General features: G+C 47.6%; 1 protein-coding gene across 1 annotated transcript; it reads left to right on the forward strand.

Annotated features, from left to right (window-relative positions):
* The first annotated feature begins 13189 nt into the window (after positions 1–13189).
* On the forward strand, positions 13190–15603 carry LOC122374924. Its single transcript, XM_043353983.1, has 2 exons — positions 13190–15265; positions 15467–15603. Exon 1 carries the CDS (start codon positions 13217–13219, stop codon positions 14294–14296), a length of 1080 nt encoding a protein of 359 aa, XP_043209918.1. The 5' UTR covers positions 13190–13216; the 3' UTR covers positions 14297–15265; positions 15467–15603.

Here is a 15603-nt window from a genome sequence, read left to right on the forward strand (position 1 = left end):
TTGTCTGCATATTTTGTTTTCTTGTAAAGATAAGACAAACAAGAGATAAGACAAAGTGCCTTTGTAATGAATTTTCATTTCATTTTTGGGACAAAATTCAAGCTCAGACTTCAGAGCTACCTTATACCTGCCTTTTCAGCTGGATTTTCAGTGTCAAATTATTTGTAGAGTATCTCAGACCACATCTCAAGACTCAAGGCAAGTTTCCAAGCAGTTTTGATGTGTTTTGTGGTGTTTTGATTCCGCCTTTTCTCCTAGGGAATGTTGTCATGAACATACCTATTACCAACCATTTGACTATACTAACTGATCGTGCTTTTGCAACATGAATGAGCATTCTTCCTTACATAGACCACAGTAGATTCTTGACAATTCTAATCAACTAAATCTGTGAAATGCTGAGGTCCATGTGTTGCTACCCTCAGCAATTTAAATTCTACCACAATATGTATTTTGCAGTGGCTAAGAATTGACTGAACTTGGACTGAAATGCCTTTCCCATTATTTTCCATCAGAATTTACCAAATATTTTAATTTTGGGGTAGAGTAATAGCAAATAGAAGTTCGGTCAAATTTCGGTCAATTTTTGGCTTGGGATGTTATCGGTCGGTATTCGGTCGGAAATTTTTCCCAAATTTTGGTTTCGGTCGGTATCGGTCAGACATTTTTTGGAAAATGACATCACTATTGCCGAAACCCTATACCCTGGCGTCACTCCGAGCTAACAGGCGCTACGCAGCTCCCGTCTGCATGGCGACAACCGACTCCCTCCCCACATCAAGGGAGTGAGAAATTCCCGGCGGCACCGTCCCGCGCCGAGGTATTCCCTGCAGACAAATGCTCTGTCTGCTGAGAACTCCCCGGAGAGCCCCCACCACCCGGCCTGCCTCCACCCGGTTCATTGGTTCGCGTCCAACACATGGCACCAGGGGTGTCTGCCGTCGCAGCTCTGTGGTGTCCTTGTGGTGTCCCAGGACAGATCGGTCGGGCGCGGACCAAACTAAACATTCCGACCTGTTCGAGAACTCCCGAGACGGCCGGGCCCCCACCAGAGCAGCGCCGCACTGCCAAATTGGTCATAGGACCCGCGGGCCTGGCCCATGAGATGGACAATAAAAACAACGGTTGCATAACTATAACGGGGCGCCCTTGCCAAATAGGCTTAGGTGTCACATACCGGCAAATACACAAATCGCTGTCAAACCAAGAGACGTGCTCTAGTCTAGCCAGTCATGACGCAGGCATTACTGGCAATCGGTACCTGTTCCACTTGAGCGCACCAACAAAATTACATCGACCCCTTGACATATAAGCCTTTTTCACGACGGGCTATCCGGCGAATGCACCTGATTTGACCAAATCTGCACCTAATTTCTGTTACAGCAAATATCTTTATTTTATGAATTTATTTCAGTGTTTTAATCAATGATGCTCTCTGATGATACGACAAAGCAGGCATATAAGCAATTAATGTAGCCCTAGCTGATAGCTACTAAGAGACACACTGAACCTGATTTGACCAAATATGCACCTAATCTGTACCAGATGTGCACCAAATGTGTGCCAGATGGCCGTCGTGAAAACGGCTATTATTTCTCAAATTTAGGTATAAAGCAAGAAGAACAACAAATCAATGGTTATAAAAATCCAACAAAATAATTTTTGCGGAGCTTATCCCAAGAAAAAACAATCCCCTCTCGGATGTCGCTAGGTAGCTCGGTATAGTTCAAACAGTGTGCAGTGTGCACCTATAAGTATACAATGTGTGAAGACCATTGCCTTCCGTAAGACCACTGCTGATGGGTCATTCCTCGCTCGATGCTCAGAACAGCTCTCACCACAGTCTGTTCCCATGGGACGCCATTCAGCAGCGGGGTTGGTGACCACCCGGTGTGCGCGCCCAGCTCAGCGCAGCCTGCCCGCACCTTTGAGGCGCGTGTCCTGGCCAGGTGCGGCTGCCATAGGGACGGCTCAGCTCGTTGTCAGTGCCAGCCGACCTCTGGCAGCCGGCCAGTCTCCGAGAGGTGCGAGCCTGCCCGTGACACTGTGGTAGCCCCCCCCCCCCCCTCTCCCCGCGGCGCTGACCCTGCCCCTGGGGCGGGGGAGGGGGACACATGCCATAGATGTCACTGCGGAGAGGGTGTGCAAGCCACGATCGGAATGCAGGTCAAGGGTGGCCTTAGCACGGAGAGCGCGATTGACAAGGTCGACCACCTTGGCATAGAGGGAGGATAGCCAACAAAGGTCACTCGCCGGGTTATGTTTGGTTGGCGTGGTAGCAGATACGAAAAATAATTGCTAATCACATTATCAATCCATTTGCACGACGTGAAACAAAGACTGCAGCACGAATTGTTTGAAAATACTGCGCTTCGTTTTGTGAATTCGTGATAAGTGCCTCGGTTTACCAGCCTTGCAAAATGAGCATGTGTTCTTTTCCAATATATATATATATATATATATATATATATATATATATATATATATATATATATATATATATATATATATATATATATATATATATATATATATATATATATATATATATATATATATATGCATTGTTCATTGAATACAATCGCAGCTTCAGTGTTGGTCACTTTCCTTGAAAGGCTTTCTACGCTTCTGATGAGACGTCTATCTTCAACAGTGTGTTGAGAAAGGATGGAACCGAAAGTCATTATCAGATAAAGTAGTTTCATTAGTATAGCAGTGCACATTTCAACGTTTCGTCAAGCATCTGACATCATCAGGATCAATTCAGCAGTGGCGCTAATATTTACATAATACATAGGTAAATAACACACTAAGTGATACCTTTTATACCAGTCATGATTAACACAAATAGCGCAAAAATGTCGTATATCGGTCAGGTCGGCACATAAATATCGGTTGGCGCAATCGTCACAAAACACAATCGTTTTAATCACAAACCATGCAAAATCGCGTGATAAAACGTTCGAAGCTCTACCAAGCTTTCAGTGCACCTATGCCTCACATTGTGCACATATATACCAGTAGGTACATACCATTCACTTATCTGGGACCCAGGGGGACCCCATCAAAGAGAGACAGGGTGCCTCTTGCGTTTACTTGAGTGTTGATGATAGGGTCTTTATCCCGTATATAAACGGCTTCCAGTGCACGGAGACGTCGAGTGTCATGGCATCTGTCGATGATGGTAGTGTTTCTGACCATGAGTTGTCGTGTAAGCGTTGTGTTGTGGTAGTTCTGAGTGTGTGTCTTGGGTCCACCGCTTTGCAAGTGCAAAGTGATGCGTCTGCTGAGGGAGGTTGTCGTCAATCCTATGTAAGTACCATTATTTCGGAGCGCACAGTCTCCGAGGGTGCATCTATATTGGTAAACTACATCGGATTGTTTTAGTACTGACCTGTCTAGCGACAGGTTGTTTGTCATGACGAGTGAGCGGGTGTTTGGGCTCTGATAATAAATTATCAGTTTCAAGAGGTCACTGGAATTTACGGGCTTGCAGAATTTTCTCACGATGTTACGGAGAACCTTTTCGTCTGTCTTATAGGCCGTGGACATGCTGTTCTTGTAAAACAGTTTCAGTGTTGTCGCCTGTTCGTTTTGAGGACATGGAGGTGATACGTACTTTGAGATCGCGTCAGAGATGTGCCTGTCTACCACCTGTACTGGGTAGTTGTTGTTTGCAAGAAGCTGTTTGACCCTCCTTAGTTCACTGTCTAACCCGGTCCAAGAAGAACAGTGTTTTATAGCCCTGTGGACATAAGCCTTTATCACGCTGTCTTTGTATCTATCCGGACACTGGCTGCTACCGTTCAAACAGAATCCTAAATCTGTGGGCTTCCGATAGACTTTGGTATGGAATGGGCGGCAGTTCCCATCGATGGATACGTCCAAGAAGTTAATTTTGTTTTCAGCCCCTGTGTCGACAGTGAAACCCAGGCCAGATATACGTTCTAGCCTTGTCTTTAGTTCAATCAGGGAGGTCTCGTCCGCTATGTCAACCAGCACGTCGTCCACATATCTGCAGTAAAGCGGTGGTGCGTTGTAGTCATCTGCCTGTAGCGCCGCTTCTTCAACATGTGACATATAAGCCTGCGCAAACAGAACGCCTAGGGGGGACCCCATCGAGACGCCGTCTACTTGATAGTACAGATCACCCTTGGGGCAGCGGAATGGGGCTTTTGTGGTACATAGGCGTAACATGGCAGCCATAACGTGCTCAGGGATGGGGGGCGCAGCTAACATCGGGTTACGGTACGTATAGTCCATCATTATGGTGATAGTTCTTTCCACCGGCACATTCGTGAACAAGTTACACACATCAAGTGAAGCTAACATGCCGCGCTGCTCCTTGTCCCGGATAAGGTCAACAAACTCACCGGGCGAGCGCAGCGAGTAAGTCTGAGGAACGAAAGGACTAAGCAGCCGATTCAGATACTTGGCGAGACCATATGTCGGGAGCGGAATCTGTGACACTATTGGGCGGAGGGGATTACCTTCCTTATGAGTTTTGGGATTACCGTAGAAGTATCCTGGGGAGTATTCACCTGTGATCTTGGGTATCTTGTCGTCCTTCAGGTGTTTGTTGGCGGCGCTGATTAAATCATTCGCTTCCCTTTTCAAGGTCTCAGTGGGGTTGCGCGTGATCCTCTTGAACTTGTTCTCATCGCTGAGAATGTCGCCCACTTTCTGGTCATAGTCGGCTCTATCCAGAATAACGTAGATTGCTGACTTGTCAGCTTTCCGAATGACGATATCCTTATTTTCTTTCAGTTCTAAACCGGCTGTTCTTAGGTTGGCTGGTAGAGAATGTTTACGATACCCTCCTCTATTTTTGGTGCTTTCGGCCATGAGGACTTCCTGGAAATCTGGATGAATGTCAATCTTCCCCTTGCTTCTTAGCGTCAGAGCATCTTCATACAGGATCTCCAGTTCTGCTTTCTTACGCTGTGGTGAGAAACGGGGAGAAAACTGGAAATTGATACCGAGGTTGAGTAGTTCTCGCTGGTCACGCGTAAGTTCATGTTTTGAGAGGTTGATGTACTTGTCTTTTTGCTCCGGTAGGGGAACCCATCCACCATACAGATTACACAGTTTCTTCTGAATCCTATTGTTGGCAACATGTTTGTGCTGCGCAAGCTCACGGTGAAGGGCATCATCGGTAGTTTGTCGTAGTTGATCGGGAATGTCGAGTCGATCGTACTTACTTCTTTCGTTTTCTAAGCGTTTAGTCAGCAAATCCAACGCCTTTCTTTTTTGGGCAGCTTGGAGATGCACCAGGCTTCTTCTATAGCCCATGGTGACTTCACTTCGCCGCACTGCTTCATCGTGTGTCTTTATGTTAGTGTAATTCGGAAGCAGATTATTCAGTATGCATTGTTCATTGAATACAATCGCAGCTTCAGTGTTGGTCACTTTCCTTGAAAGGCTTTCTACGCTTCTGATGAGACGTCTATCTTCAACAGTGTGTTGAGAAAGGATGGAACCGAAAGTCATTATCAGATAAAGTAGTTTCATTAGTATAGCAGTGCACATTTCAACGTTTCGTCAAGCATCTGACATCATCAGGATCAATTCAGCAGTGGCGCTAATATTTACATAATACATAGGTAAATAACACACTAAGTGATACCTTTTATACCAGTCATGATTAACACAAATAGCGCAAAAATGTCGTATATCGGTCAGGTCGGCACATAAATATCGGTTGGCGCAATCGTCACAAAACACAATCGTTTTAATCACAAACCATGCAAAATCGCGTGATAAAACGTTCGAAGCTCTACCAAGCTTTCAGTGCACCTATGCCTCACATTGTGCACATATATACCAGTAGGTACATACCATTCACTTATCTGGGACCCAGGGGGACCCCATCAAAGAGAGACAGGGTGCCTCTTGCGTTTACTTGAGTGTTGATGATAGGGTCTTTATCCCGTATATAAACGGCTTCCAGTGCACGGAGACGTCGAGTGTCATGGCATCTGTCGATGATGGTAGTGTTTCTGACCATGAGTTGTCGTGTAAGCGTTGTGTTGTGGTAGTTCTGAGTGTGTGTCTTGGGTCCACCGCTTTGCAAGTGCAAAGTGATGCGTCTGCTGAGGGAGGTTGTCGTCAATCCTATGTAAGTACCATTATTTCGGAGCGCACAGTCTCCGAGGGTGCATCTATATTGGTAAACTACATCGGATTGTTTTAGTACTGACCTGTCTAGCGACAGGTTGTTTGTCATGACGAGTGAGCGGGTGTTTTGGGCTCTGTTTGCGCAGGCTTATATGTCACATGTTGAAGAAGCGGCGCTACAGGCAGATGACTACAACGCACCACCGCTTTACTGCAGATATGTGGACGACGTGCTGGTTGACATAGCGGACGAGACCTCCCTGATTGAACTAAAGACAAGGCTAGAACGTATATCTGGCCTGGGTTTCACTGTCGACACAGGGGCTGAAAACAAAATTAACTTCTTGGACGTATCCATCGATGGGAACTGCCGCCCATTCCATACCAAAGTCTATCGGAAGCCCACAGATTTAGGATTCTGTTTGAACGGTAGCAGCCAGTGTCCGGATAGATACAAAGACAGCGTGATAAAGGCTTATGTCCACAGGGCTATAAAACACTGTTCTTCTTGGACCGGGTTAGACAGTGAACTAAGGAGGGTCAAACAGCTTCTTGCAAACAACAACTACCCAGTACAGGTGGTAGACAGGCACATCTCTGACGCGATCTCAAAGTACGTATCACCTCCATGTCCTCAAAACGAACAGGCGACAACACTGAAACTGTTTTACAAGAACAGCATGTCCACGGCCTATAAGACAGACGAAAAGGTTCTCCGTAACATCGTGAGAAAATTCTGCAAGCCCGTAAATTCCAGTGACCTCTTGAAACTGATAATTTATTATCAGAGCCCAAACACCCGCTCACTCGTCATGACAAACAACCTGTCGCTAGACAGGTCAGTACTAAAACAATCCGATGTAGTTTACCAATATACAGGGTGTCCCATAAGTTCGTTCTCACCTAAATTTTACGTTTTTAGGCTTTCTTGCTTAAAGGCATGCTGAAATTGGTTCGTAACTGAGCTTACATGGTTGCCATGGCTGGTAGAAATATGCTCCACAGTAGCTAATTTCTGTAGACAAAATAGTTTTTGCTAGAGAGCCCGCTTCCTACAGAGACGGCTAACGCCGCAACATAGAGGTCTCCGATACGGGTACGTCTCAGTATTTAGTCAGCACGTCACCATTCGCGACGATTGAGGGTGATTGAGGCCTACCAGTCTGTAGCCAATATCCATCGCTAACTGGACGCACAGTCAGCAAGTGACGCCGATGATTTGTTGGGAGTCAATAACTGCAAGTTTATCCTCTTTCTAGCCAGCCCTCAGGAATGAGCCAAGTGGCCAAAACTGTGTGGCGCCAAAGTGGCCATCAAAAAGGTCAAAGGGCTAGAAAGTTGGTAAACAGACTTTTCAGGATGGATTACCAGCTGTCTAAGAGTGTTCTTTCGGGGTACATAACTCAAGGTGACTTAAGCTTTGCTTACCGGAGGGCTCAAAACAGTCAAAAACGTCTTAAAATGGTCAAACATGAGTTTCGTTATGCCTGAGGCTAAACAAAACTAGAGGGCTGATGACATCAACCAGGTCATCTGGACTAACTAGTCCACGTTCGAGATGAAACACCCGTCCAAACCCGAAAACAACCCCATAAGGGCGAAGGAGGAGGCCTTCATTTCGTCCCGTTATGTTCCTATGCAAAAGGCCAGGGTCACTGTGTTGTGGGGTTATAGGCGTTCTGGAGTTGATCAAGTTACAAGTGGCAACCCGGAAACAGTTTTGGGAAGCAGAATGCTTTTCCAAGAACATCTAGGAGGAATTTCAGCCCTCAAGCTGAACTCGAACCGCGAGTATGAACACATTTATAGAGGAGAAAATGGCATCCGGGAGGTCGTAGGCCCATCTTCAGGCAAGACAGTGCATCAGTGCACAGGTCAAGCAAAGCTTAAAAGCGGTGCAAGGAGACTGTGACAGGCGTTTGTGGCAAGATCACATGCCAGGCACCTCATCGGATCAAAATTTCATAAAAATTTGTTGGTTATGCTGAAGTTGAGGCTCGTTGAAGCGTAGCGCTGTTCCAGCCTCGAGGAGCTCACGGCGCATGTCAAGTCAGTCTGGGTTAACTTTAAGCCTGCTATGCAGCCAAACATGCCGGTTGGCATGCCGCAGCATGTATTCATGTGTTTGCCTATTAAATGGGGAGCACATTGAGGGGTCATAAATATACCAAAACGCAATGTACTCTGTTTCACATGCAAACATAATGTGAGAACGAACTTATGGGACACCCTGTAGATGCACCCTCGGAGACTGTGCGCTCCGAAATAATGGTACTTACATAGGATTGACGACAACCTCCCTCAGCAGACGCATCACTTTGCACTTGCAAAGCGGTGGACCCAAGACACACACTCAGAACTACCACAACACAACGCTTACACGACAACTCATGGTCAGAAACACTACCATCATCGACAGATGCCATGACACTCGACGTCTCCGTGCACTGGAAGCCGTTTATATACGGGATAAAGACCCTATCATCAACACTCAAGTAAACGCAAGAGGCACCCTGTCTCTCTTTGATGGGGTCCCCCTGGGTCCCAGATAAGTGAATGGTATGTACCTACTGGTATATATGTGCACAATGTGAGGCATAGGTGCACTGAAAGCTTGGTAGAGCTTCGAACGTTTTATCACGCGATTTTGCATGGTTTGTGATTAAAACGATTGTGTTTTGTGACGATTGCGCCAACCGATATTTATGTGCCGACCTGACCGATATACGACATTTTTGCGCTATTTGTGTTAATCATGACTGGTATAAAAGGTATCACTTAGTGTGTTATTTACCTATGTATTATGTAAATATTAGCGCCACTGCTGAATTGATCCTGATGATGTCAGATGCTTGACGAAACGTTGAAATGTGCACTGCTATACTAATGAAACTACTTTATCTGATAATGACTTTCGGTTCCATCCTTTCTCAACACACTGTTGAAGATAGACGTCTCATCAGAAGCGTAGAAAGCCTTTCAAGGAAAGTGACCAACACTGAAGCTGCGATTGTATTCAATGAACAATGCATACTGAATAATCTGCTTCCGAATTACACTAATATATATATATATATATATATATATATATATATATATATATATATATATATATATATATATATATATATATATATATATATTATGTTACAGGCAAATATATATATATGTTACAGGCATATATATATGTTATGTATATATATATGTTACAGGCAAAGTGAAAACTCGGGCATTTTGCAAAATGCCTAGGCAATCTGCAAAATGCCTGACCCGCCAGGCATTTTTCAAATTGCCTAGGCAGTTTGCAAACTGCCTGACTCACCAGGCATTTTGCAAACTGCCTAGGCATTTTACAAAATGCCTGACCCGCCAGGTATTTTGCAAAATGCCTGAGTTTCCATATATTCCACCGTTTTTGTTGACTACAGGCGTTGATCATAAACGTTCCACTGTGACTGTGCCACAACACATTTCACATGTGTTTTGGGCACATGTGACACATTCCACGGTCACGAATACAGAGTGTCACGGAATTGTTGCGGGATGTTGTACTTGTGTCCCGAAATGTATTGCACGTTAGGCGGCACGGGCGGACATCGATAGCAGCGCCTCTATCGGTCACTAGGGAAAGCTGGGCTGTAGGCGACGAAATACCGGCTGAGTTGTCACACGTTGAATAGGTTTATAGACATCAGTCTTGTGAAAAAGTTGAACTTTTGCCTTCAATATTTCTACAGGCAATTTTAGAAGTGTCTTCACATGGATTACAAAACCGTTTAGATTATTGTATTAACTTCAAGCCTTCCCTATTGTTCTTGACGATGATGCGGGAACTATTTCTAATTAGTGTTTCTAGCTTAGTAAAAGAACATATTGTGCAAACGATGAAAAAACCATAGATGGAAGATCTTAATCGCAATTTTCTCTAACAATTAATGGTAAATTATCTACACATCAAGGAAAAGGTGCATGCTAACTGATAATTTAAAGTTCTTGGGGCCAGTTGTTTTCTTCTTTTCTTACGTCGCCCCAATGGCCGCGAATACACTTGTGATAACGCCTATCGATCGTAGTTGCGTCAGTGTTCTCCAGCACCTCGCTGACAAGTTATCAGCGGCCACGTGGTCTGTCCCCGCGGCACCTGGTGAAGCTCAAATAGGCCTCTGTAGCCCATCATGCCCCAAACGAGAATCCTCAGTGCCCCGATAGGCGTTATCACAAGTGTATTCGCGGCCATTGAGGCGACGTAAGAAAAGAAGAAAACATCTGGCCTCAATAACTTCGAATTATCAGTTAGCATGCAAATTTTCCTTGATGTGTAGAGAATCTACGATTAGTTATTAGAGACAATTGCATTTAAAATTTTCCTATTATGTTTTTCCACCGTTTGAACACTATATTCTCTTACTAAGCTAGAAACACTGATTATAAATAGTTCCAGTATCATCGTCAAGAACAATAAGGAAGGCTTGAAGTGAATACAATAATCTAAACGGTTTGTACGATGTGAAGATCACTTCTAAAATTGCCTGTAGAAATATTGAAGGCAAAAGTTCACCTTTTTCACATGACAGATGTCTATAAACCTATTCAATGTGTGAAAACTCAGCCGGTATTTCGTCGCCTACAGCCCAGCTTTCCCTAGTGACCGCTAGAGGCGCTGCTATCGATGTCCACCCGTACATACCGCCTAACGCATTGGGTGCTTCACCGTCTCGACGGTGCAGCGCCTCTGAGCTGCTGTTGGCCCAGAACTGGTTGTCGGGACGATTAGTGACTAAGAAGAGTTCTAATAGCCGTTTTCACGACGGGCTATCCGGCGAGTGCACCTAATTTGACCAAATCTACACCTAATCTCTTTTACAGCAAATATCTTTATTTTATGAATTTACATCAGCCCCTAGCAAGGTCTGTTGAGGAAGATCGCGCTGAGAAGATCATGAAGGAGACTACAAAAATGGTAGAAGCAGGAAGATATGAAACAGGCCTCCTGTGGAAAAAGAGTGGTGCAAGACTTCCGGACAATCGGAGCATGGCTCTCCGCCGGTTGCAACAGCTGGAGAAAGGGCTACTTCGTCAGCCGGAGAAAGCAGACAAGTATCAGAAGATCATAGACGGATATCTGGATCAGGGGTTTGCCAGAAGAATCCCTGAAGAAGAGCTACTGAAGTATCATCCGAGGCGATGGTATCTGCCCCATCATGGAGTTACCAACCCTCATAAGCCGGGAAAGCTCAGACTGGTGTTCGATGCTGCTGCTTCCTTCCAAGGCACGTCTCTCAACAGCGAGCTCTTGGTGGGCCCCGATATGCTGCTCAGCCTACCGGGAGTACTGTTACGCTTCCGAGAGGAGGCCGTGGCTATCGTTGGTGATATTGAAAAGATGTATCATCAGGTCCGTGTGATTCCCGACGATCAGCCTGCTCTGAGCTTCTTTTGGAGAAATCTGGATCTCACGAAACCTCCAGATGCCTACAACATGACGGTGACGATTTTCGGAGCTCGGTGTAGCCCAGCTTCAGCCAACTACGTCTTGTGTAAGACAGCCATGGATCACCAGGAAGATACAGTCATTTCCCGAAAGGCAGCGACGGCCGTCCAGCGTAACGTCTACATGGACGACCTACTGAGAACAGAGAAGACAGTCGCAGACGCAAAAGCACTGAGAAGCGAAGTAACGAAGCTGGTATCGAGAGGTGGGTTTAGGCTCACAAAGTGGCGAAGCAATTCGGAGGAAGTCGTCCTCGACGTCCCAGAGGAAGAGAGAGCGGGTATGGATGGACCGACGGAGAACGTACTCGGATGCCCGTGGAATTCGGTCGAGGATACTCTGGGTGTTCGATGTGTTGAAGTGGAAACCTCACAGCACATCACGAAGCGGCGCGTTGTTGCTATCGTTGCCCGTCTGTTCGATCCCATGGGTCTTGTGGCACCGTACTCTCTGCAAGCGAAACTACTCGTGCAGAGACTCTGGGCGCGGGGTCTCGGATGGGATGAGCAACTGAATGAGCATGAGATGCGCATTTGGCGCGCATGGGTGGCCGAATTGCCTCGTTTGAGTGACGTGGTTGTACCGAGATGTTTGCATCCGAACCTAGAAGACGATGAGCGGAGGTACGAGATGCATATATTCTGTGATGCGTCGGAGTCGGCCTTTGGAGCGGTGGCGTTCCTCAGATCAGTGCAGCTTGGCGGGATCAACGTCGGCTTCATTGCAGCGAAGACACGAGTGGCGCCTTTGAAGCAGCTTTCAATTGTCCGCCTCGAACTCCAGGCAGCGGTGATGGCTGCCCGACTATCAGAAGCCATCGTGAAGGAACTGACTTACCAGATACATCGGACTGTGTTTTGGAGTGACAGCGTCGTTGTCATGAAGTATCTGAACAACGAGAGCCGGCGCTTCCACACTTTTGTGGCTAACAGGATCGCGGAGATTCGGGAATCCTCTGATCCAAATCAGTGGAAGAAAGTGCCAACCCATTTGAACCCCGCCGACGCTTGCTCCCGCGGGAAGTCATTGGAGGAGCTGCTGACAGAGCCAAGCTGGCTCAAAGGTCCTGATTTTCTGCGTGAAGAGGAGGATGAGTGGCCAACTCAAAGCGCTGTAGATATCCTGAACTCTTCGGATCCGGAAGTGCGGACCGTCGGTGCTACTAGCGCCAGAAGTGCTTCAGGAGAGTTCCTTCCGGATCCAGCGAACTTCTCTTCGTGGTTGAGGTACAAAAGAGTGGTCGCCTGGATGATTCGATTCATCCGAAATCTCCAGTTGAGGCGAGAGGCCGGGAACCAGCAGCTCATGACGGGGCCTCTGTCTGCTGCTGAACTGGAGACGGCGGAAGCGGTCATCGTGCGTGAAGCACAGAACAGACATTTTGAACATGAGATTCGGAGTCTGAGCGCAGGAAGTCTGGTGCACCGATCGAGTCGGATCAGGAACTTGTCGCCGTTCCTCGACAATGCGGGTATTCTTCGTGTCGGCGGGCGACTAGGCAACGCCCCTCTACCGTTCGCTAGCCGACATCCGGCGCTCTTGGCATCAGAAGACCAAGTGACGCATCTGATTATAGCGGACGCTCATCAGCAAGTGTTCCACTCTGGAATGGAGCGCACCCTCACGGAAGTCCGACAACACTACTGGCCGTGTCGAGGAAGGTCGCTGGTGAAGCACGTGATCCACAAGTGCCAACAGTGTAAGCGCAGACGCTGTGGTCCGCGAATCCCGAGAATGGCCGACCTTCCAGCCAGTCGGTTCGATGAAACGCGAGCATTCAACACTGTCGGGATAGATTACTTTGGTCCCATGGAAGTGAAGAGGCTTCGGAAGATAGAGAAGCGGTATGGCGTGTTGTTCACATGCTGTGCAACAAGGGCTGTGCATTTAGAACTAGCTCACAGTCTAGACACAGACAGTTTTCTGCTCGCCCTGCGACGATTCATCGCTCGTCGCGGCAAGCCAAAGCTGCTACTATCTGACAACGGGACCAACTTTGTCGGGGGAGAGCGGGAGCTCAGAGAATCATTAGCAGAGTTGAACCAATCGAGGATCACAGATGAGCTCAGCCAGAAAGGAATTGAATGGAAGTTTCTCCCTCCTGGAGCTCCACATATGGGAGGCGTTTGGGAAAGGCTAGTGGGGAGTGTGAAAAGAGCTATGAAAATGGTTGTGGGGAACAGTTGCCTCACAGATGAAGTGCTCCACACTGTGCTCACTGAGGTGGAGTCGATGCTGAACGGTCGGCCCCTCACATATATCAGCATCGATGGACGGGATCTAGATCCGCTGACACCTAACCACTTGCTTCTGGGCTGCGCGAACGCGAACCTGTCTCCAGGGAGATTTCAGGATAAGGAAGTCAACAGTCGAAAGCGATGGAGGCAAGCACAGACTATAGCCGACCACTTCTGGCGCAGGTGGCGTCGCGAATATCTCCCTTCGCTGATGGCTCGGAGCAAGTGGCAGGAGGACACGAGAAATGTGACAGTTGGGGATGTAGTGTTAATGGCTGAAGAGAGCGCTCCCAGAGGTTTCTGGCCGTTAGCGCGAGTTACTGAGGTGTACACGGGAGAAGATGGAAGGGTTCGTTCAGCTGAGCTGAAGACGGCATCGGGAGCGATCTATCATCGCCCGGTAACCAAGATATGCGTATTGGAGGAAGTTGAAGGTTGTGATGGGGAGTAAGAGGCCCGATTTCCTCGTCCTGTACAGAAATGTGCTGTGCCTCGGGCTGAGCTTCCTCATCCGTCTATCACTGCCCAGCCCCGATTCCCACCTGTCACGCCTTCGACGACTGAGACTGGCGATGGTGGCGTCGTCTTCGGCTGGAGCGGCTCCGAGGGCGGCGCTGATGTCGTCATCTGGGGCGGCGGCATCTGCTATTGGGACAGTGCTTCCGGCCGGGGTGCTACCGGCGGTCGTGGCGCGGCCTACTGTCGCGGCGGGCGCTGCCGTCGCGCTGCGGCTTGCTGTCGCGGCGGGGCCTGCCGTCGCTGGACTCGGAGCGGCGCGCTGCGGCAGCGGCGCCCGCGTTTAGAACGCTTGCGACAGTGGACACTTACAGAGTGTTGCGTGCGTTCAGAGTGGCGACATTCAGCGAACGAGTTCATCGTGAGAGTGACTTTTACCGACGGTGGCTCGTGCACGCCACCTGAGCTGTGGTGTCGAGGCTGTAGCTCGATACGGGGTGATTAGTAAGCTCTGAAGACTGTACCTAGTTTCGAGCGGTCGCGGAGCTGACTAGAGCGCGATACGTTGATGATCGTGTGCATCATTGCGTTTGTGTTGGCTGTGAACTTTGTGTTGGCAAGGAACTGAAGGGTGCTCCGCTTCCCAGCTGTCAACATTTGACGCAGATGCAGTTGAGCGATGTTGATCTGGAGTGCTTCAGATAGAAGTATTGTATTCGGTTTAGTTGTGTTCGCTACGCGAAAACGAGGGGGAGGAATGTGATGACCGAGTCAGTCGTAACGTGTTCTCTCCCTTGTTTACAGATGAGTATTGAATGTGGCATGCTTGTCATTGAAGGTACATGCACCCCAGTCTGTGTCTGCTAAGCATGGTGGCCTGTAGCATGCGCCTATGGGCTATGATGTACATATGTTGCTTGGCGCTGCATGCGATTTCATCACCGTCAGATCGGAAACACTTCTGGTGAGTGATGTTTGTGTTGTTGGGTGTCGTTTGCTTTCGGTCATATCTCTGGCAAAGATAAGCCCTCATTGTCATTAACATTAACCGTGATCACTTCGGCAACTGCTATGCTATGGTTTGCATGAAAACTAGCATGTTTTCCCCCCTTTGTGCTATTGTTTTGCTCGTGCTGACTGTGCACTGCCGTTTGTGTGTTTTCAGAAACCGCTTGTCTCATTCGTTTGTCCTTTACCTGTCTGCTACCCATATCATACCTTTCTACCCGGGCAAACATTTATTTTCTGTCAAAATACAGCATGAACAAGAACAGGCGCGTATAAGAAATCGACGAGACGGTG

The sequence above is a fragment of the Amphibalanus amphitrite genome, unplaced genomic scaffold, assembly GCF_019059575.1.
Source record: "Amphibalanus amphitrite isolate SeventyFive unplaced genomic scaffold, NRLGWU_Aamphi_draft 001739F_arrow, whole genome shotgun sequence".
NCBI lineage: Eukaryota > Metazoa > Arthropoda > Thecostraca > Balanomorpha > Balanidae > Amphibalanus > Amphibalanus amphitrite.

What these genes read in the sequence shown, in the direction of transcription:
- LOC122374924 (XM_043353983.1), top strand. Translation starts at nt 13,217, where the DNA reads ATGGAGCGCACCCTCACGGAAGTCCGACAACACTACTGGCCGTGTCGA.